At 40.1% G+C, this 26859-nt stretch overlaps 1 protein-coding gene across 1 annotated transcript in view; it reads right to left on the minus strand.

Moving 5' to 3' along the window:
• Window positions 1-3172: 3172 nt before the first annotated feature.
• DNAH11 (dynein axonemal heavy chain 11) overlaps window positions 3173-26859 on the minus strand; it is a 151916-nt gene continuing 128229 nt past the window's right edge. Inside the window, 16 exon segments of the mRNA XM_049798917.1 lie at window positions 3173-3310; window positions 3411-3617; window positions 5653-5875; window positions 7104-7126; window positions 9421-9537; window positions 12813-12933; window positions 15325-15542; window positions 18222-18349; window positions 19413-19561; window positions 20204-20397; window positions 20963-21086; window positions 22979-23022; window positions 23024-23152; window positions 23778-23918; window positions 24420-24584; window positions 25907-26111. Coding sequence (XP_049654874.1) covers window positions 3173-3310; window positions 3411-3617; window positions 5653-5875; window positions 7104-7126; window positions 9421-9537; window positions 12813-12933; window positions 15325-15542; window positions 18222-18349; window positions 19413-19561; window positions 20204-20397; window positions 20963-21086; window positions 22979-23022; window positions 23024-23152; window positions 23778-23918; window positions 24420-24584; window positions 25907-26111 — 2326 coding nt within the window.

The raw sequence follows: 26859 nt of genomic DNA on the forward strand, positions 1-26859 counted from the left end.
AAAATACAATTCCAAAAGCGCAAGGTACAGTTTATTCTCTGAAAGTTGTTAAAAGAGGGACTGCAGCTCAAAAGATGAACATGATTTCCATTCAGGGACAGCCTACAACCGTATTACAGCTACTGCAATAATTGACTGCTTGGAAACCCAGATGAAAAATCTACTCTTGTCATACTTATACATCACCCACTTTTAGGTGTGTCATTATACCTCATGCTAATATAAGGATTTTCAAGTATTTTGTTGCTTCTTGGTATGTCCCCTCAATGGCCTGTAACTACTATGGCCTAGCAAATGAAAAATTCAGAGCTCTTTAGATCTGTTTATTTAGAACTGACAACTTTCTGCCAAGGTGGAAGAAAAAACAGGAGAAAGATGAGTTTGAAAATAGCTTTTTCTGTGTTTTTTGGTTGGTTGGTTGGTTTTTAACTGTAACTGTGTAGATGGCTTGATCAAGGTTACCAACACGTGGTAACTACTAACCCTATTCTGCAGCAGGTGATCAGTAGTGGGGTGAAATTTCTTGTCTCTGGAATAGTCTTGAACCTGAACTAGATTAGAGCTTCTGCTTTGCTACAACGCAGATCTTGTTCAGACTCCATTAACAGTTATTTAAATGCATGAAGTATAGTCAGTGATTAGGACACCAAGCTGGTGTGAAATTTAAAGTCACAGTGGACCAACACCAACAATCCACCCCCATTCCTAAACTTCTGCGGTGCTGTTCATAGGATCACAACATTTTAGTCCAACCCCCTGAGGGAACTTACCTACGTAATGAAGGAAGCTAGAGCCCCTGAACTAGGTTACTGAGATCAAGCAAACGTAAGTTTATATCCTACCTTCCATGAAAAGTCCACAGATAGAGGCTCCTTTTCCAAGGTGGGTGGCCATAATCTTCTTTGGTCTTTTTGGTAACATCTGCAGTCAAGCACACCTTATCCAAAGACCAGTTGTTCTTGCATGCCATGCTCTGCATTACAGCTTTAAAAAAATAATACTTTCAATATCCAGACAGTAATTTCAATGTCAGAACTGTTAACGTGCCCCTCTTGGGCCAGTTTTGCTCAGGCCTGAGACTGACTTGGGTTTGTTTTGTTTTGGTTTTTTTCCTTTGGCCATTATTTGAAGTAAGGCAAAAAAGTTGCATGAATGCAATTGTTTGGAAACAAAGCATTCTGCACAGTACAGACCAAACCAACCCCTTCTCCTCCCCAGCAGGGGAGCAAGACTGCATTGCTGTCTGCACTCGGAGACACCGCTTCTCTCCAGCCGAGTGCCCCTTGGGAACAAGCCTGTGGTAACATCTATTCTAGCCTGCGTGGTCCTTACATCCCCCCAGCCCTTGATAGGAGCAAGTGCCCAGAAGAGAAAGCTTGGAGAGAGGCAGTAAAAGGAGTGAAAAATAGAATGGGGGGTTTCTCTATGCCTGTGGCACAAAAGGAGCACCAGTTGGGGACCTCGACTTGAGCAGCAGAGAGAAGAGGAGCTGCCTGCCAGCCCTCGGGCTGCCATCCCCTTCTGCTTCCAAGTACAGCAAGAGGGGCCTCAGTATCTGGGCTGCAAACGCCCCACCGGGCTCCCACTGCCCATCTCCTCCAGGGAATGACGGCAGCCTGGCCAAAGTGTCCTGTGAGGAGCTCCTGGCCACCTTTCTGCTAGGCTAGCAAAGGATTATCTCAGTGCCATTGGTGGCCATGCAGAATTTGAGATACACTGTTACCAGGCTCTCATGTGGTCTTCAGAATAAATAAATGCATATGTGCTGTGATTATGGCAAGAAGTAAGACATCAATACACTGCTGAAGCTTGTTCATCCCCTACTGTGGCAACAACTACACAGAGGAGAGGGAGATTGATTTTTTTTCTACTTAGCCTGGTAACTGTTACCAGGAATAAACCAGAATGGTACCATGACACACACGCTGAATTGGTTAAATAATAAGGGTAGGAAAACTTGCACTCTTAACCTTTTTTAAACTAGGAAATTCAAGCTTTTATTTATTTCCTTAGCTGCTTTGCTTTGTCTTCACATTTCTGAATAGACTGAAGATGAGTTTGGATTGTTTCCCCTGCTTTCAGGAGATGGTTGTTCCAATATTTGGCTGATTTTTATCTTTTTATTTAAACTGTGCTTAACTCTCCAAACAGCATCACAAACATAGCTAATACCTATGGTAAAAAATACATGTCTGGCAGCGAAACCATATGCCTCGTTCCCTACAACCATCACTGCTTACGTGTCAGAAAGGACCGAGGGCAGAAAGCCAGAAAGAACAAGCCAGAAAGCCACACCACTGCTGGCAGCACAGCTGGTCCCCTGTCCAGATGTCAAGTTCTCCATACCACATGAGAAGATCAGTAACCCTAAAAAAGAAGCAGCAACAGCTTCTGCCTTAATATGTATGTACTACATTTTCAGACAAAATAAATTGCAGACTTCAAGTGTAAGAGTCCTTTTGTCTATAGAGAAAGTACATGGCTGAAGTCACCAGAAAGTATATCCTTATATAAGTATAAGGTCATGGGTTTAGTGGAATTTGTTCTTTTCCTGATGTAGGTATGTCCAAAATCAATTGTAGAAGGTGATCAGCATGAGACAGGTTGCTTTCAACAGAGTGTGTGAGTATGCTCAAGCCTCTAAAACTTCTGGTCTTGGGGAGAAACCTGAACATTACCATTAGTCACGTTAGCGCACTTTCAGAAACTGCCAAAAATTGGTAACAACAGTCAATGGCTGCTTAAATGCAAATTGTCTGATACCATCTTCAGTGGTGCATTTAAACTTGCCGAGCAAAGTACAAATCAGGAGTACAACACAGTCTGACAGAGAGACTCTGAATAATGGCATACTGCAGCATGCATTGCCATGAGATATCAGAGGAATTTCCAAAATCGCTGCCTATTTTATCCATATCTAACTGCCTGCAAGTGGATATTGCTGGTGGCAGAGTAGGGGAAAAGGAATGCTGCAAGATGCTGAACATGCCTAGCACTTGTGACAAAGGGAGGTGACGGAGCCCTCACTTTAGCAAAGTGCTTAGCATTTCTGCAAAACTCGCTTCGAAGTAAAACTGACTTGGATTAAGACAAATTTTGGACAAAAAAAAAAGGAACAAAGCTGCTTGTTTTAGATCCCTAGGATAGCTGTGTGCATATTAGCTAAACCCCGTTACTGTAGGGTACTTGCCAGTGGGCAAAGCTGTATGTGAATAGATAGATAGGCTAGGTTAGTCCGTGTATCTGGCACAGCATCACAGAAGAGTGCAGATTGCAGCACTTGCATGTGAGGAGAGAACATCAACTCCCCCTTTGGAGAAAAATGAAAAGCATACTGGCATCATAAAGAATAGCTATTCTTTCATTTTCAAAAAAGGAACAAAGAGCCCCCAAATACATAGAAGAGCAACAGTACTGTTAATAAAAAAGTCACTTCCCTTCAGACCGAGGTTCAGCTATTTAAGAGACCTATGGATCTCTGAAAGGAGGAGGTTCATGCTTTCACACTCTTGAGGGCAAACAAGGGCACAGGAGCTCCAGGCAGTAGTGTTCTGCATGATTTCTGCCATGTTAAACTTGGGAAGCACCTCCAGAATATCATCCAGGACATTCTTCATCTGTCCAGGTCAATACAGGCAGAGCCATTAGAAATCACTGCAATCAACTCTTTTTGACTCTTCTGCTTTCAAGTCTGATTTCTTCTCCATGAGAGTGCAAACATTGCATTTTCTTAGGCGGATTAAAACCAGAGATGCTCCCCCACCTTTGCTGTGACTTTGGCAACAGTATTGAGAGAAATGACTGCAAACCATTTAACACTTAGCAACTTCTATTTAGCTTTACATTTTCAAGTAACATTGACCCCAAAGCCCAGCAATGAATCGCCCCTGGGCTTGGGAAGACTGCTGTTACAAGGATGTACCCTGAGATTGCCTTGGTTTTTAATCAAACGTTATTAGTAGTTTGTATTTCTGTAGTACCTATAGCTTCCATTGCCCCCTTCACCACCCACAGTCCTTACTGTCTCAGGCATTAGATAGCATACAGCACAGGCACACACGTCTCAGCCCCCAAAAGAGCCTCTCTCCCTCCCCGCAGGCCTGCTCTGGAACTGAGACAGAACATAAATGAAGAGCAATTCATAACAGTACTCAATGAGAAGGAACTGAAACCACAACATTAATACAGCTCAGTCTCCATTTCAGCCCTAGCTTTGGCAGAATTAATGATGAATGCCATATATAATTGTCCGTACTCCCTAAAGCGGATGGGAACCGAACGTGAAAAGCTCAAGCTCCCCCTGGGAAATGAAGTGTTGTTTGGCTACTTGCATGCAGAGATGTCACATTCCCTCCCACAAAATCTCCATGATCTGGTGGTGATAAAAGAAAAAAAAAAAAGGGTGCCCAGAGGAAAAGAAGAGAGTAAAGAAAGGGATGGAGAGTTGCAGAACAAGAGTGGTAGTCATGGGGGAAATTAATTAACTCTGGTAAGGATGAGAAGCTGAAGGCTCAGTCTCAGATATGCCAGGTTTTGGGGAACCTGGACATAGTTTCTCAGGTCTACACTCAGAAAGGAAGGTGCAGAAGACAGCAGGGTCAGATAACGGAACTAGCTGAGATTTCTGATAACATTTTCCTTTGCTACTCATCTTTTATTCATTTAATCTATTAAGCACAGCACCAGTGCTGTTCCATGCTTAAAACCCAGTCTTTTACCTTTTTCTGGAATCAGTTTGGCTGTACTAAGATACCTGGGTGTCTGAAATGTCTTGACTATGAACAGAACTACAGTGCCCCAGTTAACTCCATATTAAGTGACAAAGCTTATCGTTGTATTAGGGTTGGTCCCTTCAGCCCAGCATCTGACAGCTTATAGGTATTAATGTTATTCTGCTAAACTCCAGATTTGGCACAAGAGAGGTGCTGAGGCCAAGAGGTGGTCAGACAGCCTCCTTGCCCAGATTTCATCTCTTCAGACTACCACAAAACTAAAAAGCCCTGAAAACCTCCTCAGCCGCTGCTTGCAAGGGAAGTCTCTTGGAGCAGGCACACGGCTCCTGCTCAGCTCAAGGGCCCAGGAAGGGGAGCGGTAGGAGAGCACTGTGCTTGGGCTGCTATTCCTGGCGTGGAGACCTTACACATCGCTGCTAGGCTGTGCTGTGAACGTAGCAGAAGGAAGCCAGGACCGTGGGCTGGGAGGGACTTTGTATGCTCGGCACAAGTGGGAAGGAGCAGGGAAGCTACCCAAAGGGGATTTATCATGCAGGAGATGGGAACAAAGCACAGGGGTGAAGACTAGACTCACCAGTTCAACCAACCGCAACTTTTTTAAGTTAGTGTTGCTGAATTTGTTTATAAAAGCACACAAAGATTCATACCTTGTTTCCTACCCCACAGTAAATTCAAAGGTGAAAAAGAAATGGTCTGCATAACAGGTTAGATGTTCTTCTGGTCCAAATTCCTCCCTAGTGCATTACATTGCACAGGCTAGCACATTATCATCACTGCTGTTAACACTCAGCTGATCTTCGCTAATTTGATGCATCTTTTTTTTTCCTAGAAATGAAGTCTCTTGCTGAAATAACACAGTCAGATGTGTGCTCCACATGTTATTAACAGCACTGAATATGCACTAGATGAAGAACTTTACCTTTTCCTCTGCAGACTGGCCTGATCCCTCTTCTACAAATGAATTCATGGGTTGCATTTCCGAAAGAGTTTTGAAGAGATTATCTCATGTTGTTGTCAAGTATCCCATCTCAGCATTGGGGTGCAGTCCATACAGTACAGGGCTTTCAGATGGAAGCATTTAATCTATGTATTTATAGTATCCAGCATAATCCAAATGTGGTGGGGCCAAGAAACCTGGTGCCCTTTAAGCTTCAGTAAAAGAATCAATAATGTTATTGATAATGCTGTCATCCGTTCTCGAAATAGTCTTCTGCATCTACAAAGATTCAGAAATTTGTCTGGAGTCTATGAATATGACATCTATAAGTTCTGATACAGTGGTACAGGGTTACCAAACTATTTTTAGCACAGTTACTACTTGCACACTTTTCTGACATTCCCATTTTCTGCAGTATTGAAATACTGTTGCTGCTTCCTTCATGAGGATGCTCTGAGTTTATTTTAAGGACTGTCACTACTGAGGCGAGTGTATTTTAAGTACTGAATTTCTGCATCCTCTCAGCAGACAAGCAAAGATTATTATGCCATTTTGCATCTCTGTGGGAGAGGCAGGACTGGAGCCTCAAGTCACCTGAATCCCCATCCTAATACATGAGCCACGACGTTAATTCTATTTAGTGTGTCATTATTTAGGGGTTTTGCACAAACACACTGCGCTCATAATAACCTTAAAGAGGTCACAGGGAGAGACGGGTAAGTGGGGTGTGGAAATGGGATAGCACACATCAGTATACGAGCAATCTTAGCTTGTCAGAAACAGTGATCCCATTCTACTTTCCACAGAAATGGTTGCCAGTTAGGACATTTCTTTGTGTGTTGATCTCCCTTCCTTTCTCTTCTGCCTGGCTGTTAATACCTAGAAGCTGGAACAGAAAGGAAAAACAAGCTATTCCACTACATCTCTCAAAATGTAGGAATCTTGCGTGGGGTTTTGTACTGCTGCTTTGGCCTCAATGAGAGAGAGACAGTGTCGATAATTTTCACAGCAGAAAAAGTTAAGGTCTCAATCATCTTAGTATTGAACTGAATACTATTAAATGCACCGTTCCTATAGAACAGGCAGGCCCTACCCCTGTCAGCATGTTAAAGGTAAGACTGAGGACTGTGGAGCAAGTCAAGAATTAAGTAGGTAGACAGAGGGCTTTGGTGAGATGTACTCTCAGTGGGCTGCCTTCCTACTCAGGGTAGGACAGAATAAAAGCTGTAGCAATATCACATTTATTTTCCAGGCTCCCCCAGCTCCTGTGCTGTAAGGACTTCACTGGATTCAAAGAGTTACTCTGAACTTGTTGTCATAAGCTGTCTGGGATTTAAACCAGACTTGCAAGTTGTTTTTGCTGAAAAATATTTCTGGCTCTAAGTGGTACTTTTCACAGGAGCTATTTCTTCCTAATGCAGGGTCCACTCCACAAAATCACAATAAAATTTAACAGCTTTTGGCATTTACAACAGTCAACAACAAGCTGCTGCTCACAATAACACCAGTAAGCACTTATTTCTGAAGTCATTTTGGTTCTGCAACCAGCCATTTACCTGCGCCTGAACCTGCACCACTAACGTCACCCACAATAAGCTATGTCTTAAGACGCCACTTTGAAGTAGTGCTGAGGTTTTGAAAAAAGCCCTGTTATTCATCTCGAGTGGAAGATCAATTCTGTCAGACCATCTGTACTTACCAGTCTCTCTGCTGGCACTTAAATCGGGTTTTACTGTATTCCTGAGAGTCATGTGCACAGAGGGAGGCTGCAGGTTATGGGGCTTCATAGTGGGAACTCACCGTCCTTCTGTCCTTACAACAGATCCCAGATGAGGTATAGGAAAGCTGACCTATAGTGGTTTATTCTAACACACCTCGTGGAATCAATTTATAGCTAAAATAACTCATCAGTAATGCAAGCAGGTAAAAGAGAAGATAATCTCCCCAGTGAACACAAAGCGCCAGCACTGATGAAAGGCATTGCCATCCTGTTTGCATTCATTTGGCTGCCAGTCAATGACTGATTCTCTGGTTTTGCTGGTAATTCGGGGCTCTAACATTTTCCAATTATGGCAAAAAGCTCGGAAAGATATCTCACTGTTTAAAATACTAGTGGATCCACGCTCAGGGTTGGGTCCCTAAACTTTCCAAAGGCCATAAAAATAGCAGTGATTCTGCTCAGGTTTCACCACCTATACTTATTTTACAATTATTTGAATGAAAGTTCAGGCTTGTGAAGGTTAATGGACTGCCTAAACTGGAAGCAGTAATTCTTTACTTATCCATAGGCTAGAGGCAGAGCCAGAGCCAGCAGGATGAGCTTCCTACCATGCCCCTGTGACCTCAGCTGTCATTTGGAGAAATCAGCCTCTGCCGAGGTCAGGAGTACAGTGGTGTTTAGCCTTTCCATCTCCATGGCAACTTACTCTTGGGCATCTTCTTCTGAGCAGTTACTTCCAATTGCCTTCATCTGAGCGTGGCTCTTTGACATATGGAAACCCACTTGTTAGGGACCGAGGAGACACTGGCAAGCTCATCTCGCTCACAGCCGAAAGGCAGGCTTCAGCCGCATCGCTGAGGGTGAAAAGTGCGCTTTCCCCAAGTTAGCCAGGCTCCACAAATGGTCTGCTCACAAGGAACATGCTAATTTTCTTTTTTTTTTTCCTCCCAAATAAGCTTTTTACCTTTGGACAATGAAAAATAAGTCTGGAAAGGGCACTTGAAAAATCTCTTGGCTGTTTTTAGCAAATTGTGTACAATCAGTTCTCTGAAGTGACTAGTTCAGCAGCTTGGAAGAAGGAGCCAGGTTTTTTTGGTTTTTTTTTTATACATATATACACCCCCCCCCATATATACATACACATTTTATACAAATGCATGTATATGAATATAGATTAAAGTGGTTACCATGCAAGACTTTTTAGAGCTAAAGTTAAAGCAACATTTTATTTTTGTGTCCTCAAAAATTCTAACATTTGTTTATGATTAGAAGCAACTTTGGCAATCTTGCACCTTGGACTCATGGATGCTCTACATACACTGCTGTCCAGGACCAAAACTCAATAGTGAAATTAGAATAATTCAGTATATATCAGCTGGTGATAATCTGACAAAGCTACAAAAGACAGATATGAGAAACAGTCTTACAAACCATTTTCCCTATTTTGGAAACAGGAAAATGTAAGGAAATGCATAACATTTCCATTCTATTATTTTTCCGAGGAAGAAAACATAGAAACAGTAAATGTAAGTTTTGAGGCTAGTTCCATTGTGGACTACTGTAACTAGTGAGTCTATCAAGTTAAGTTGGTTAAAGTGCAGTTCCATAAAGGATACTTTCCTATGCTGACCCAGACCTTTCTAAATAGCAGCACCTTAGAAAAGAATAGTTTTATTAGGAAAATGGAAGCCTCTGTGTACTATCCCCTAATGTCATTAAGCTGGCTATACAAGCAGTGTTACAAAACACCGAATTTAAGTTGCCAAGTAAGGGTGCTTGCAAAAGCATTTAAACAAGCAATATGCCAAGTCACAAATCCTTGCAGACAAAATCTGCTCATGATGAATTATTGTACTCATTACGAGTTGGAGAATTTATTCCACCACAGCCAGACAAGACCTTGCTACAGGTGGGGCCGCATAGACAAGAAAGCTTGTGGTCTTCTCCACAAGGCTGCACTTCTGAAAGATGAGTTTCTCTTAGGTTGAACACGTTCAAGAGCTTTAGGCATATATGAAAGTTCTTACCACAGGTGGGCTGGTGAATTCTTGCAGATACATAGAGCAGAGCCTGGGGTCCCAGGCATCAGTGATGTGGCCACCGTACATGACGTCACCGAAGAGGTAATGCAAGTCTTCTCCTGGAACCTACCCAAGGGAATAGAATGCAGCACTGAATAAAACAAGTCAGCTTTCTAAGGGACGAACCAAAGCTGCTCAGAATAAATGCTATTACGAGAAACAAAAGAAATTCAAATACTTCCTTTCAGAAAGCTTCATGGTTATATATTCGCATTGCTGGTTTTCTTTGTTTAGCAAATAACTGCACTGAGACACAGATTTCTTTTATTTCAATCCAGTGAGAGATATCTATAAATATCAGAGTAAAAATATCAAGTTTCTGACTAAAATTTAGTAACGGTGTAAAATTGTATCATCTGAGCCTTATGTCATGTTTTCTACCTTACCCCTTATGAAAAGGTTTTAAGAGAAAAGTACATTTTCAAAACACTGCATGATATAAAAGAACATAACTCATTAACGAGCACATTTATTTTCCCATACAGATCTTTAAAAACACAATCCTCATGAGTGATAGGAAGGTAACCTACTGTGCCTTTCTTAGAGGAAAAATAAAAAACTTGTATCCGATTGCAGTCTTTTATAGCTCCTCACTAGGAAACACTCACTAACTGAAATTCTACATTATTTGAATTTGGGATGTATTCAAGAACTTTGGTAAAAATTGAATTAATATTAATCCCATTACTACCCCATCATGTAAGCATTACGTTTATTGTAGAACTCTAGTCATAATCCCACTGTTATAGCATGTGATTAACAGTGGTAACACATTTTATTCAAGCAACTACTGTCTTTCTCTTTTATTTGGCTTCACAGAGTTTGAAGCTTCTTTTTGCAACCCTTTGGTTTGCAAAATATGCCAGTTTGTGATGAAGCCTTCCCAGACAGGAATCTTTACCACCTTGGGGGCAGTATTTGCCTCCCAACAGTTCAAGTAAAAACTTAATTATAGGCTTTAAATATTGTGTGATGTGACAGAACAGAACAAGTAAAAGAGCTGCAGCTATTCCAGCCTGCTTGCTCCAAGTTTATTTCAATTTAAATATGTGAAACTCTAATCCATCTTTCTTTTAAACTGGTTTGAAGAGAATGAAAATAAAAAGAAAAAAAAAAAAGGCCACTGGAATATAATACACAATGCTGCATGCTGGTGATGAGAAGCCTGAAGAGAGAATCCCTGTGAAAAATGCCAACAACTTGGATTTAGAATGAAACGTTCTTGCAGTTAGAATAAGCCTGCTTTTCTCTTTGCCAGCAACAGAAACTCATTTAATGTTTTTCTAATTTCATATATATTTATCTCAAGAAATGGCTTTTTTCGTTGTCTTTTAGAAGAGTATATCAATATTCTAACTCGGTACAAGCTCATTCAGCTGCATACTTCTGGGGCACTGATTACAGTGGGATAATCAAAGCTTTTGATATAAAAGGGATATTTTTGCTAGTGTGAGAAAACAGAGGGGTTTGCATTAGAAATATTTTGGGCTGTCAGGTTTGCATAATTGCCATTGCACTAAAGAAAACTGGTCTGTTGTACTCAAAAAAACCACTGAGCCATTGCTCAGTGGATGGATATGGCAAGGACGGAGTCCACATCCCCCTCACAGCATCGAACAACAATTCCATGAACATGCATATGGGGATCAGAAGGCAGAAGGGAAAAGCAGGACAATGAGGCAGGATCAGGCGTCCTGCACTTCACCTGAGGAGACCTCAACTATCAGAGGTTAGTGTGGTGGAGTTTGCCTTAGCAAAAGGAAAATGGATTAAGTCAAACTGAGATGCAAGATGTTTAAATATTTAGGGAAGCACCATAAACTGGTACAAGTAATGATGGAGTTAGGGCAATTTCCACTAGCTGATGGGCTAGCTCAAGGCTCCCAGTTTATGCATTCTAGTCAATCCCTAGTTGTCTTAAACAAAGTTGTCCCCAAAGGATAGTCAATTGGGAGATTTTTTTATACATATATATATATATAGGTACACACATACGTGCAAAGTCATATAGATGTATATATACATACAAAGTCACATTTAAAAAAACCACTATTTTCTCGTTCTTCTCTCCAGTATCTATGTTAAAAAAATGCTTATAAACCCATAGGGTAAGGAATCACTAACCAATACAACAAGAACGGCCAATAAGCAGTATTACCAAGAGGAGAGAAGAAATAATTCTTGCTCTTACAGACCTTTCTAGTCCTCCCTGCCATCAGAATCCTCCCTCTCATTAATTAGCAAAATTAATTATTCAGCTTATAAATTGTGGTTTCAAAAAAACAGCTTAAAGCAGCAAGATTTATTAGCAAAGAAAACTAAGGGTTGGAATAAGCTGTTTTTATAGACTTGTTTTCTAAATGGGAAGCATTATTAAATCATCACTATAAAATTAAGCAATTATTTCACTATGACACCAAGTATCACAGAAAGGAAAAACGGTTTCATGTCCTATTACCTAAATAAAGGTCAGTAGGGGTAAAAAGAAAAAAGAAGAATTAATTTCTAACAGTAAATACAAGTTGGGAGATATGGAGAAAACCATCTCATCAAGGGGTGATATTTCCCTCTCTTTTTTTCTTTGTAAGTATCTCTTAAATTTCTTTAAATTACTAAATGAGATGACTTATTCAGTACTATCCTATATCATTCAGTAATAAATAATTATTGCTTTTATTTAGGCATTTCATACAGAGAACTTACACAAATAACCTCAACTGAGTATTTAAACTATACAAGTGTGAAATATGCTGTAGCTCAGATATAAAATCACTCATCTACCCTTAACTTTGACTCAAGGGGAACATTACTGAGAAAGTCACAACAAGGTGGCATCCTTAATACATAATAATGACACATGCAGGAAATGCACCATTATTTATACATGTGACGTGCTGTAAATTGCTTCCATCATCAGAACTAATTGTAGTGATTATTAATGCAGTGTTATGAACTGTCAGAATTGCTGTATGTAATTACATTTGTGCAAATGCTTCATTACCTGCCTAATGAATTTGGCATATATGCACATGTAAACCACTGTTTTTGTTAACATAATGAAGGGCATTTTTTTCCCCCTTAGCTAGTGATGTGGAACTGGTTTGACCTATATTACAAAGTTCAAGCATCCACTGCCAGAAAAAAGACCACACCACACCCTTGCCCCCCCCCCCCCCCCCCCTTTGATCTGGTTTATTTTCATATTCAGCAAGAGCATCTTATCGTGCCAGCTACTTAAATAACAGCTTCAGAGAAAGAATTGTGTCCCCCCTCATTCAGTATATACAGCTGATTGAGTTAAAATGACCTTGGTGTGTGGTTACCTGACCACTACTTCTTACCTTTGTAGGGGTCTCTAAATTGTTGCCGAGGTCGGTGATGCAGATGGCGAGATCTCTAGCACTGAACGGGTACCTTCCATTCCAGCCCTGAGGGCCAAACTTCAATCTCCCAGCAATGCAACTGTGAAAATAGCACAAGAGAAAAAAAGGATGCTTTTAAATTCCACTTCTCTGGTACACAGTTCAAGGGTATCCTGCCAAAGAAAAAAGGAATACGTTTATCGAGTTAGCAGCCGGCAGTGTTACCGATAGCTGTGCCTGTCTCAGCTGCTGAAAGTGAGCACTCACTCGCAAGCCTGGAGTTTGAAGGAGAGTGAGAAACAGGTTTCTTAGTGATCAGAGTCTACTAGGCAGTACTTTCTGCAGTAATTCCCAGATGCAAAATTGTTGGTGGTTACCTTTTTATTTCCAAATGTCCCTTAGGAAAGGAGAACTGCTGTGCTACTGAAACCGATAAAAATAGAGACTTTAACTAGAACTCTATATTACTCGGATAACTGCTACAATTTCTTAGCATAAATCATCCATAGACTTTATCTCAAGTAGGAAATTTGTCAGTATAACATTTATTAAAAAGCATACTATTCCTTCAAATTTTACAGTTTCCCAAAAAGCCATGTTTGAAATTGAATTTTAATAATTTTATTTTTTTGTTGCTTCCTGTGTTTATAGTGTTAGTAGAGAATCTGAGCAAGATGAGATTCAGCACAGAGCTTCAGCTGGTTTTTAAATTACTGAGACAAACTATTTGTCATTTGCCTAGAAAACTTGCAGAAATTCATTCTTAGTTCTCTAACATTTTTCCTATATCCTATCTTTTAGTTTAAGAAGTAATTGACATAGAATTACTTTTGATACCCATAAAAACATAGATGTGTGGAAGGAACTTCAGAAAGATGAACTCTTGGCTGTCAAAAGAAAATAGGTCATCCTGAACTGAACAACGGATAGCAAAATCTGAGCAAAGGTGAAGGATTTTATGTCTGACAAAGCCCCCTCCTTAAGTGAGAATCCTGAGCTTAACCATGAAAAATACAACACAAGCTTCTATCCTGAAGAAAAGCACAAAACATGAAATATATTCCACCTGGATTAGGCATAGTTTGATTTTCTTATTACAATTCTCCCCCTCCCGCCCCCGCTCAAATTAAAATACCTTAACTAGAAACATATTAAATACAGTGTCTGGACTGGAATTTTTAGTAAGCCGCAAACATCCCTGGCTCAAAATAATGGGGGAGAAAAGAGAGTTTTCTAAAGTTTCAAGCTTAAAAAATAGCTAATTAAAATACATACATATATATGTATTTCTTGAACTGAACAGAGCTTGAAGTGGGACAACAATGCATATGAATTGCCTTTATTAAAACCTTTTTCTAGCTTTTTCAGCTTTCCATTAAAAATATTATTATAATAAGTTATAAAAAAAAAAGAAAAAAAAAATGCTGCATTTATTGTTGGCTGTTTAGCTACAAAACCACAGCCATTCTTCCTTTCTCAGGAGTATTTTTCCAAATCACCTCACACTATCAAAATCAATCCATTTGTAGCCAAGGTAGCTTTGACACAGCTCTTTTAGCGCACCGCTTTTTTTTTTCTAGGCATTGCTTAGCAGAGTTCCCTTTAAAAGAAATCCTTACCATTTCACATCCAAGCTCTGCCTTCATGTGTCCTGTGCTCAAATAAACACATGTTAATAGATTGCTGGAAGGCTAAGTGTCCAGTTATGGTTGCCTTTATCATGGTCTGCTTTGCTGACACAAATAAGCTTGCTGCTCCAGCGCTTTCACCACTGCAGGGAAGCTGACTTGCACCGAGCCTCAAGATCTGCCCACAGGTTCCTCAGGGTAACAGACGGGGATAACCAGGGACCCGGAGGGAAGGAGGCTACACACGTCCAGTGACACCCCTGTCCTCCACATTCTCACATCACCTTTCTCTTACTACTTCTGCCCACCCACCAAGCAGCCCTGCAGAACATCATGCAGGGAAAGAGTGAAAGACAAAACAACAAACAGCATGTCACCCTTGCTCATGAATTCCTTTCTTTATGCAGACTACAGGAATTCATACACAAGGCACTGAGCCATTGCCTGAACATCTGGGTACATAAATCCACTCTGTGGGAGAATGGACCACTGAATGAAAGAGCGCTGATTTCAGAGCATGGAAAAGTTTTTTTCATAAGACTGCACCACTGGGTAAAGCTGGTGTGATAAATGCACTTCTTTCTATCTCTCTAAGCATACCTACGCATCTCTATATCGAATAATACAAATGTACGCATTATTGTCACACCTTTCCTCCTGCCCAACATTGATGAGAAACACGGAGGCAGCGCAGGGCACAGAGGGCTGGCACCCTGCAGCTGTCAGGTTAGTTTGGAAGCACAAAGATCCCAAAGTTCTGATCTCCTACAAAGTGGTCATCAATGTTACCACTTCTCCCCACAGGGGAAGGAGTAATTAAATCAAATAATAATAATAATAAAAAAGGTACATCTTGCTTTTACTTGTAGAAAGTGGCATGTAAATCAGTCAGCATCCCTATAGGAGGTTCACTGGTAATTTTAATTGAGTTTTCTAGTATTCCTTGAGGAATGATATGCTTTTCTGGGGTTGAGGCTGGTTCAGCGCTAAAAAAGTAATGGAAATCAGGATGACTTTCTTCACTGTATTGCTCAAGGAGTTTTTCCAAGGTTCCTAGCTACTTGGCTACTAGAGGAATACACTGTTGAAAAACAGCCAACACGGCTATTGTGAGAAAACAAATAAATTTGTTATCCTTAAGACATTGGTATTGTGCCTTTAAAATGGAAAATAGTTAAGTTACTTAATTCAAAGTATCATTTTATTATTAAATAAATTGATAACACAAAGAATAAACTCGAAGATTCTTAGCTACTGCCATTTCTTATATGTGTTGAAATAGCAGAGGTTTCACCGTTAGCCTTTAAAGTTTCAGGCCTTGATTCTGAAACTAAGGAAAATATTATAAACTTAGGGCTAAGTGATCTGGGGGTAGGGGTGTTATTACATGTGAAAATAAGCATAACTCAGCAGACACCTGGACTCTACTTAAATTCCCTGTAGAACTGGGACCTAAGACAAAACATGCCCAATGTATACCAGGAGCAAGACTGAAGAAGTGCTAGACAAAGAAAAATGCTTACAGCTCTCCTGCTACTTAAAAAATATGTTTCATACAACTTTGGAACCTAATAGTTTTTAAGGTTCTTAATATATGAAGACAGTGGAAAGTCATCAATAGATCAGAGAAGTGAGTTATAATGGAAAAGTATTTGCCTCCAAAGCACCTACTGCTGAAATATGGGAATATCAAGAGAAAGGTTTAAAAATGTGGCTGGGCTACAGCTGTTTTCACCCCTCCGTTAGCCCACACTCCACTTTTTTTTGTTACAGGACTAGCATTTCAACTCAAATTGCAGCTCAGCCATGCAGCTTCCCTCTGGCTCTTCACTGCTGTGCCAGAACCTGCTGATTGCATTGGCTTCCATCTCTGCACAGCGCAAGAGAAATTACAGCTCCGTATACCAGCCAAGGAATATGATGTGTCAGTCACGCTCTGGCTGTTGCATCACTTTATCGTGAGACCTGCTGCGGGGGATATTCCCAAATTGTCTCTTGACATGTGGAAAAAGGAATAGGAGAATGGAACGAGAGGGAGACTTTCATATCACATTACATGATAGCAGCCTGGTGGCATCTGCATTTTCATATAGGCTACATCCATCCACTGTAAAGTGGAAATGATTCAAACCTTACTATAGTAACAAAATAACCATTCAATATATCAGATGTGTGAGTTTGAGAAATTAATTAAGAGTGACAGAAGAGTTAAACCCATTACCAAAAAATATCAAGTCAGTTTTTCTTCTGCCAGTTTACCAACCACTGTGCCAACTGTTTTTGCTAGATCTGAAGCTAAAGTAATTTTTAAAGTATTTCCCAGGTCAGTCAGAATCCCTTTTTTTTTTTTTTAAATATCTAATTATGCACCCCGTAACCTCCAACAAAATGCGTAGTAAAATACTCCATCTTTTTGCTGTAGGATTTTTTTAAAAACATAAACAATGTAGGGGTTTGGGGCTAAAACCCAGAAGACTGAAGCTTGAGAAGCACTGAGTACATCCAAATCCCACACCTCTAGCTAGCTTAGTACCATTTGGGATTTGGTCCAACATCTTTATGTAGTGTCCTTTCGGACTTTCCCCAATCCTTCACTAGCAAAAATCTTCACAGCAAAATCATCACCTCCTTCCTCCCTCAGAAGCCATGCTGGAAAATCGAGCAGGTCTGTAACACCAGAAGCCTCTCAGATGTTCCCCATTTATCCCTGTGGCTTCAGACACACAACACTGCTGATTTAGGGCCTCTGCCATCTCCCATTTTCTCACCCTGTCCCCAGAGCAGCTGAGAACACCTAAATTCCCCTGAAAACCAACTCTGCTCTTTCCTTCACAACACCATTTCTATACTCACTAGCAGAAAAGCAGAGTTATTTTCAGACTAGCATGACTAGCTTACTCATGCGAAAACTGGTTAAAGAATTCTTCCAGATTCACTGTCGATGAAGGGGTCAGTTTGTGCATGTTTGCACAGCACCTAGCACACCAAGGCCCCTCACTAATCCTACGGTGACTTTATTTCAGCTGACAGACAGCACTGAGTCTAGCCTACCTCTTCATTTGTTGCAGGCAACCTGGTTGACAGCCAGGCATTGCTGAGGTTAAAACCAGAAGAGGAGGGAATCACCCCATCGCCATGACCTCCTTAATATCAAGATCTGGATCACGCATTTCTTGTTTGGCTTCAGGGCAAAGGGGTTGTTACAAATATCCAGTGGCTATTTAGCATAAGATGGTGGGAGGGAAGCAACTTCTTTCATTAGCATTAACAATTGCAGTGCTCCTGTCCACTCTGTTACTGGGCTGGGAACTGCAGCTCGCCAGGGGATTGCACTGATCTTTTTGTCAGCTGCAGAGTGGGTTCTCAGTCCATACAATGCTGGCCAAAGCTGCAGCTGCTATCTCGGAAGAACAGCATTCCAGGGCTAATTATACAGCTTCCCAAGGGGGAGTCAGACCCATTTCATTACAGTCTCCATTATGGTCCACTGAAGGGAACAGGAGCTCTTAATTACGCGGGGGAAGTGTATGCCTGAGGGCAGTCCTACCTACCCACCAGAGGCTTTCTGTTTTATCTCTCCTGTTTCTCCTCTATTAATATGATGTTTATCCTGTTACAATCAAAAGCAAAAGCCAAAAGGAACAAGATCATTAGTGGTTTAAAACTTTTTCTGTAATCTACCACATATTTTGTTTGGGTTCTGGGAACATCCCTCCAAATGAGGAGATCGTCCGCATTAGAGGTGCTGTTTGACACTCACGTGGAAAAGAACCCAATGGCCATGTCTGGCAGCCTTTTCAAGTGCCTCCTCTGCAACCATCCTCTGCCCTTGTCCTAGAGAGATGCTGCAAAATCTTCCAGAGTCTACAATGAACCCAAGCTTTTTGCCTGTAGAAGAAATAATTGGGGAAGGGTGAGTGACAGAGGGGGAGGAGATAGGAAAATTAGCAGAGCAGAAAGGAAAAAGAATGATAATGCCCCCATTAATTTCACTATCACTTGTGCAATGCATATTACTTCTTCTGAAGCACTTCACTAAACCCTTACAATTTCAACAAGCAAAATTGCGAGCTCTCAACAGTGGCCTTATTGCTGGTATTAGAAAAAGCCTGCAGAAATCTGTTCCCTTGGTTTTAAGATAATGAACCTTTTGACATTTTGATAGATGCTCGGCATTGTTACTGAGCTTTAGAAACTCTTACAGGGGGTACAGAGCAATTCCCTTATGAAAAAGGGAGCAACATGTGGTAGATATCACATCAGTTTTTTAACTGATTGGTTCAGTGGGTAAATGCACAAGCCTCTCACCTTGTGAGGCCTGAGTTTAAATTGAGCACAGTGAGGTCACAGCTGTATTAACCTGGTATTCTCACTATTGTCTGTGGGGAATAGTAATCCTAAGTATAAAGCCACAGAGCCCTACACAATTGAATATAGTTTGTATAATGACCATTATTTAGTCACAGGGGGCACAAGATTACATGAGCATGGAGAAAATTGCCCTCTGGCCCTCATCTAGTCAAAAGGTAGAAAACAGTACAAAGGAAACCTGCATTATGCCAAGCAGAGGAATGCTCAGTCTAAAAATTTCTTCATACTGTAGCTTATGTCCTTACATTTTCATCCACCCCATTTACCACGAATATGGTGGGGGTGGAAGAAACTTTAGAACTTGAATCTTCTGCTGAAAATAAACCATGTCCAACTTTCCCGTAGTAATGCACACCCCATCATAGTGACAGATGATTCCAGAAACCTTTGTTCTGTTTAGTAAAAATACACCCATACACGTATGGGTGTTCGGGCACATACACACAAGTGTATAACCGTATCTTGATTTATCTACATTTCTAGCCCTGCATGCTCCATTTCACTTTTGAGCTCAATTTTTCTTTCTTTAATGGGGGGACAGTTGAGTGATCTTTGCACCAGAAGCAAATAAGAGGCTTACCTAGTGTCTCAATATCTTCAAGTGGGTCTGTTCCTGGAGACAGAATGAAAAACACAGGAGTGGCTGGACTGCTTCCTTCATTGGATTTTGCAAAGTCCATCCTTGTGCTTTCCTTATATCTTGAGCCAAGATTTTCCTCCACAAAGTTCCTACACATACAAAACCCCATGCATTAAACTCTAAAAACATTCCCTGATACAGGCTTCAAGCCTGCACCATTCTCAGACTTGAGTGGCTGACAGTGATGGTCTAGTAGTCATTTCATCACATCTATGAGATCATCACTTGGGATGAAAAGATTGAAACAGTACAACTGTAAAACAGCTGGGAGAAGATTTGTAAGTACCCACAACTGACTCTTTCTTGGTATCACAGAATTTTAAAGAAAAGAGACCTGAAAAATTGTCATCTCGTGGGGTCAGCTACCAGCCCTAATACCATAATGAGAACTAACACCGAGAAATACATTTTTAACTATTAACAACATAGCTTACTATATTCCATTTATTAATGAGCACTCTCCTTAGGGTACCTATATAGAATCTAAAAGAAATCACAAGCATAGCTCTCCAAATATGCTGTGACTCATGTCTCACCACACTAGCTCTTCATAAACTCTTTACCAGCAGAACAGGCTGGGAGGGACCACAGTCATTGATTTCAAATTCTGGTTGATCACCCAGTTTTATAAGTTATTTGCTTGCCTCAAGATCTGAGTTTTCCCTGCACTGACACATACAAGTCACCCTCACACACACTTGCCCTGAAAGACATACCCTCAGATTTCATGCCCAAGAGCATACGTCATTCTGTCCGGACGGAGCGCCCTCAGTATGATTAGTTTCTGAAGAGAGCTTTTGTTTGTCCATTCCTGGGGGAGCTTTTCATTTTCTGGACATTCTGAGTTCACCCGCTTCTTCTGCCTCTCGGTGAATCTTTCAACATCTTTATCTCACCCCTGGAACACATCCATCATTTCCATAGCCTGGACACATGCCAAAGATAAATACAGATGATGTACCTTCTGCGTGAAGACTGAAACGGGAAGACAAAGACTGATGCTTTTGGGTGTATGTAAAAAACCCATAGTTTAACCCATTACAAGGGACTCAAGACTTACCTTAAAATACTAAATTACACATATATACACACAAATAAAAATAATATTATTGATAAGAGTTTACTTTGGTCAGTATTGCCATACTCTCTGCTTACTGTTAAACATCAAGATATGACAAACTGGAAATTGGACATTTGGACTGGAATATGGGACATTTACTATAGTAAGGAGTGGTATGAAGATCAAAACTGTATTTTTAGGGGACTGGACAAATTACGGTAAAACAGAATTTCCTCATAAAGCACAGCATGTGGTATCTAAGGAAAAATACACTCAAAAAGCAAAAACAACTCCTCTTTGAAAGAACCACTAGTTCTACTAAAAATCACAGTTGAATGTATGACTTTATCTGAAATTGCCTAGTTGTAGCATGCCTCCAGAAATAACATCAAAATAGATTTAGGACTGAAAAGCAATTTTCCCAACCTACCCTAATGACACTCTATGACTGAGTAGTTAAGAAGTCAACAGGACTCCTGTAAGTGTGTTCAACTCTGAATTGAAGAAGGAAATCCAATTCAAGGAGTTCTATCTCTTTCCTTCTTAGAAGAATCCTGACAGCATACAAAATTGAAAAAGGTCATCAGACTTGCTTCAAAGCCACTTCTGCCTTAAAGTATTCACCACTCAAAGTATTACTGAGTAGGGAGCTCAAAGCGACAAGAATTCCTACGGCTGTATTTTTTGAAACTCTGATATAAGAATTTACAACTTGTTTTAATGATATTTTAAATTATTTATTTGAAATCTATTGTGAATGAAATGATATTTTTAGGTATTAGTCACTAAAGGATGTGACAAATTTTTTGAAAACCATTCCTAAACACACACACAGAGCTGAAGTTTACCTGTTAAAAAAGATAGCACAAAAAACAAACACAACCTGTCAGTCAAAACTTTTTGCAGAAAATATAACTGCATTTGTATATATACTTTTTATATATATCATATATATTATATATTTAATATATATGATATATATAATACTTATGTACTGAAAGACAAATTCACCCCAAATTTAAGATGAGCTAACCAACAACAGCAGTTATTTTTCTTTAGCTTGTGGGAACATAAACAAACATAAAAATGTAAGTTTTGCACACTGAAGTTAACCTTAGATAAACTTGGCCACAAATTATTGTATACTAATACTACCAAAAAAGCACAGATTTCTGGATTGCACTTAATTATCTCTACCTATCCTTCCTATGTCTCAGAAGACAGAGAGAAGAACAAATAGTGCACAGCTGTTTCCATCACCATTCTAAGCCCTCTTCAGACTGCAAGCTGTCACAAAGCTTTGGGAAATTTGCAAAGCCTGAGTGGTTTTCGTTGTTGGTTTTTGTTTGGGCTTTTGGGGAGGTTGTTTTACACTGAATCAGTTCTGGCACATGAGCTGTACGTATACTGAAGAAAAACTCAGCTTCTACGAGGGGTTTTTCTAGTTCTTTTATCACTTTAACCACATGTAGTGGGAAAAAGAGACACCTTTGCCGGGATACCATATATTCTCTCTCATTCTGATATAAACACGTCTTTATTCTTCTATTAAAAGCCCTCCCTCTTTCCATCTAAAAATATAGTTAATAAATCAGAAGTTTATTGTGCCCTTTACTCTGGTTTCTGTCTAATTTGTAATTGAGCTTATTTTTTGGATGCCTTACAGATTTCCATTCTTCATGATCCCTCCCAGTACCACTGCTACAAAAAAGACAAAAGTTAAGCAACAGGACTAGAAACCTAGGTGATATGAATAAATCCATCTGCACGATGATGCAGAGTAATCATCACCAGTTTTCTTTCCTCTCTTTTTTCTCCTTTCTCTTCCAGACGTTTCTGTCTGCTTTTTACTCCCATTTATACACTGTATAGAGTGATTTCTTTTTTCCTATCCACCCTCAAATCAGATTTCTCAATTTATATTTTTTCACCTTCTTCCCAAATTGTTGGTTTCTAGTTTAATTCCTACCTGTGTTACTGTCCAGCTCAACGATACACCCTCTTTTAAAGCAAGCTTGTCAGGGGAAAATCTGCCACCCAGTAGAACTGAGCACTCATTTCTTCCAGGGCATACAGATACTAAAATTAAAAGGAAGAATAACAGCCTGAATGTGATATGGATATGTATTATTTACTGAATTCTTACTTTACATACCACATCAATTTCAACCCTAATTATCCAACCACAAGTGGCTAAGTCATGCTATTTATCCTCAGCGTAGCTTCATGAAGTTATTGCAGCATTTTAAATGAAAATAATTACATAAAAGTATCTTTGGAAATTCTGCAGTTATGATTGATACTGAAGCAGCAGTCACACTGTGTGAGAATCTGCACAGCTACAAGGTAACAAGATAACTTGTCTGGGCAGAGGCATCACCTTCTAGTGAAGAAACAGCAAATCCAGTAAATATCAGCATCACCAATCTGAAATTTTTTCCTCACCTGAAAAGCTATTTGGGCCAAGAAAATGAGCTTATCCTTTTCAAAAAAGTCCTTGGCTTGTGAAAATAAAGGTTGAATATGTGACAGCTGCTGTCAGGTTAGAGATATGACCCTGAATGTCCCCTGATTTTTCAGCCTGCTTTATTGCTGCTTTGTGGAAGACTGCATTGAAGGCCTGAAAATAAGTACAATTGGGTTTTTTTATTTATTTGAATTCTGCTTTTTTGCTTTTCTACTTGCAAGATAATCGGTTTCTGACTGTAGGCTTCCAAGAAGAGCTGGCCTAAGCAGTCTAAAATGCAAGGCACTTCTGCCAAGAGGCTTTTGAGGAAACTTTCAGCAAACCAGGAGTGAGGGCTGCAAACGGTAATACTCTTCTGCTTCCTTATTTAACTCAGCAGGCAGAACCTCTCACTTAAGCAAGCTGGTAATTTTGCAGTGGGTGATATTCCTTTCCTCATAGCATTAGATTGATAGATTTATCACAGTGGATTGTTTATACATAATCCCTCAAAACTCTTCATACCTGACCCTGTGGGATGGTTTAACACAGGGAAGGTAAACCTTGCAAGCACAGTCAGAAAACACCATCAGAACGGAGACTGATGACAAAGAGACCCATGGGAATGTACCGTGTTTTGGACCAGCAGGAGATCACACCGTGTCCTCCCTTCTCAGACACACAGCCCTGCAAATGTAAACATCTGGTAGAAGTAATAACTAATATATTGGGCATCACTGCTGGAGGCAGAATTCTGTCCCTTGCACTTTGAAACCACATCATCAAGATAAATTTTTACGTTCAGTGAAAACTGGTAAATGGGGTTGATGCTGTCCAGACTATTATTAATGAAGTAAAGAATGGATGCTCTTATGGCTGTCGGTCTGTAATGCCCTCTTGTCACTTTAATCTGAGCTTCATTTTCTTTGGTTTCAGCTACCTATAGGATGACAGTTGTTTCGTTCATTTTTTAATGTGCCATGATTTCCCACACAATTACCAAAACATTCCTATCTGCACAAAAAAGAATATGGACGTACTCTAGAAAATGGACTTTATTTCAGACAGTAGCAAATATTTAAGGTAAGCAAGCTTCTTATCTTAGACAGACTTTAGGGAATGACTGTTCTCTGCAGCAATATGCTTATTCACCTGTGAAAACATGGCAATCATATATGAATACATCTGTTCATATTGCATGCTGATACTTACTTCTCTTAGGAGTGCTAACTCAAGCACCTAAGTCAAAATGAAAAAAAAGAATATGTGACAACTACATACCATAGATATGAAACTGTGAATATGTGGGTGGACAGCCCTTGCTGGACAGACAGGAATTTGAGTATTCCTAGCTTATAGAAAACTTTTACCAAAAAAAAATTTGATAATACACATTTTACAGGCGACTTTAAGCTGTTAAAAATAGTTCAATTGTTATTACCTTGTGCTGTATTTCTGCTGCAGTTGACCTTGTTGATTTGAGTTTCTCTACAAGTTCACTGCCGTCTAAGAAAATGCCCTGGGCAGCTGACAGACTGAGCAGCATGTCATCCTCCAGCTGCCTGAGCTCAATCTTGAAATGGTTCTGCTGCTTGGCCAGGACTGACTAGCAGAGGGAACGAAAACACTGTATTTAAACAACCACAGCAATAAATACTGTTTTGCATCATTTCTGAGCTATATTTCCTGTTTAATTACATCAATCAATTTAATTTAATTTCTGAAACAGACAGTTCATCTTCTGTCCTAGTACAGTAGAACTAAGGTTCTGGGACACCCAAAGCGAGAAGGTCAGAGTCACCACAGACCAGAACTGTATCTCTCTCCTGCCCTCTTTCCTCCTCAGACTACACAAAAGGACTGGGATCTTGCCAGAGATGGCAAGTGATAATCTACATGGCAGCTGAGAAATCCAACAATAGCGCAAGGCTGGAGAACCCCACTTCGGCAGCAAGTAGTGCGGTAAAGCATGGTCGTAGTCTGCTCAGTGGGATTGACCTTCTGACAGTGAAAGAGCTTGACTGGTCTTTATGGGGAGCTCTCCATCAGAATCCGACCCTCGCACCAAAAGCCCCTAGGTGATACAGGCATTGTAAGCACACGGCCCCATGTGGAACAATGTGTGGATGCAGAGGAAAATGGCCAGCTGTTTTCAGATCATGTTCCCAAGTATATGGCTTTCATTCTTCAAGGGGTAATTAAACTCTCTGACCTGGTTTGCCCTTGCATGAAGCAGCAGTACCTCAAAGAGGTGTAGCAAATCTTTGTGGATGAAGTTAGTAAATTACATGAGATAACTGGGAAGATACACTAGAGAAATAGGAAGTGTTCTTGTTATTCATTTCACACCTCTAAGTATTTTTTTTCATTTTTTAGCTCATAGATCACAGTCTGCTCAAAGTCCTTTCTATAACCAGCTATAAAAGTGTTCCTATTCATAAGTTACTATACATTGATATGACAGCAGCAGCCACAGAACTGCATCTTTGCAGGAATAAATTATGATTTATTAACCAAATGCCCCAGGTCCTAACAGTGCCATCATATCCTGTTATGGACTGGCATGAAATTTTATTCACACTTATTGGCTCAAGATCACTGAAGCACAAAGCACTGCAGAGGGCTTTAATCCTGCATTGTAAATTAAATGCAATGCACAGAGCAAACCAAGCAGTAGAGAGAAGTGTGGGAATAAGATCACAATAAATTTAATTTCTAGCAGAGCTTTAGGTCAAGCCCAGCTCTCTGGGAGCACGGATTTGAGCAAATCAGTAGAAGTCCTTTCTAAGCTTTGAAGAATCTGACCTTTAAAATCTTTCTAATACACGGGTTACTAACAATTACTGTACAGCAGATTCAAACAGGCATATTAATGCTAGTCTTAAAATCTCAGAAGGGGTAATGGACAGATCAAAAGTTAGTCTTTACCTTACTTCCTTCTAAGTCCGGCCTTTCAGCACTAACAACCTCAGCCAACAGCTGGTCTTCCAGCCCGTCCCTGGTGACAGTGAAATTAATGAGGATGGTTTGAGCCTGCAGTTCTGGCTTGTAGTGAGGGTTAGTCAGTTCAGTGTGAAGGGTGAGACAGAAATTCTTGTTGAATTCACATTCTTTGTCCTCAATCTTGATATATCTGGGAAGGAATAAAATGCACAAGAATGGGGATCTCACCAAATTAAAAACCCATAAATATCTTAGATTGCAAAAGATGGGTACTGCATGATCTTGGCAGCACTGGAAATGGATACAAACCAAACTCTAGGTGCCTGCAGCTTAAGAAACAAAATGAGGATGATTGAACACACCAAAATTATATGAAGAATACAGAGAGCATTTCTTCATTGGCATAGTTTCATTTGCATATACAGCAGACACACGTAGATTATTCACTGCTGTACTGAAGAGTCTGTGGCTTAGGGGTAAATGTCTATCTTCATTACTTACCACAAACTTGGGAAAGTTTTCAAACAACCCTTAATGACATAGCTGTTAGTTCTTACAATCATTTTCTTAAATATAGCTCACTTTTCCATCTTTTGAAATAGCTTAGCAGTAAATCCTAAAACATAAGCAGATGCATATAACAAACTGATAGAGACCAGAGGAGAGAGAAGGGCTGGTAAGTGGAACAACAAAAGTCACTTTTTAAGGCAAGCTACTAAATGTTTTGTTCCAAATCAATTATTTGCTGGGTGAAAGAATGAGTGAGACTAGGTTCACCTTTTATTCACTGAATAAGATCCCTTACTCAAGAGATGGCATTTACTAACCCCTTGTCTTTAACGAGAGGTGCCAGCCTGTCTCATACAGCAACACTACTACCACTGAAGAACCATTCTGGAGCCCAGTGGTGAGGCAACATAAAGTTCACCTTCCTACTT

The sequence above is a fragment of the Accipiter gentilis genome, chromosome 4 (genome assembly GCF_929443795.1).
Source record: "Accipiter gentilis chromosome 4, bAccGen1.1, whole genome shotgun sequence".
Classification (NCBI taxonomy): Eukaryota; Metazoa; Chordata; class Aves; order Accipitriformes; family Accipitridae; genus Astur; species Astur gentilis.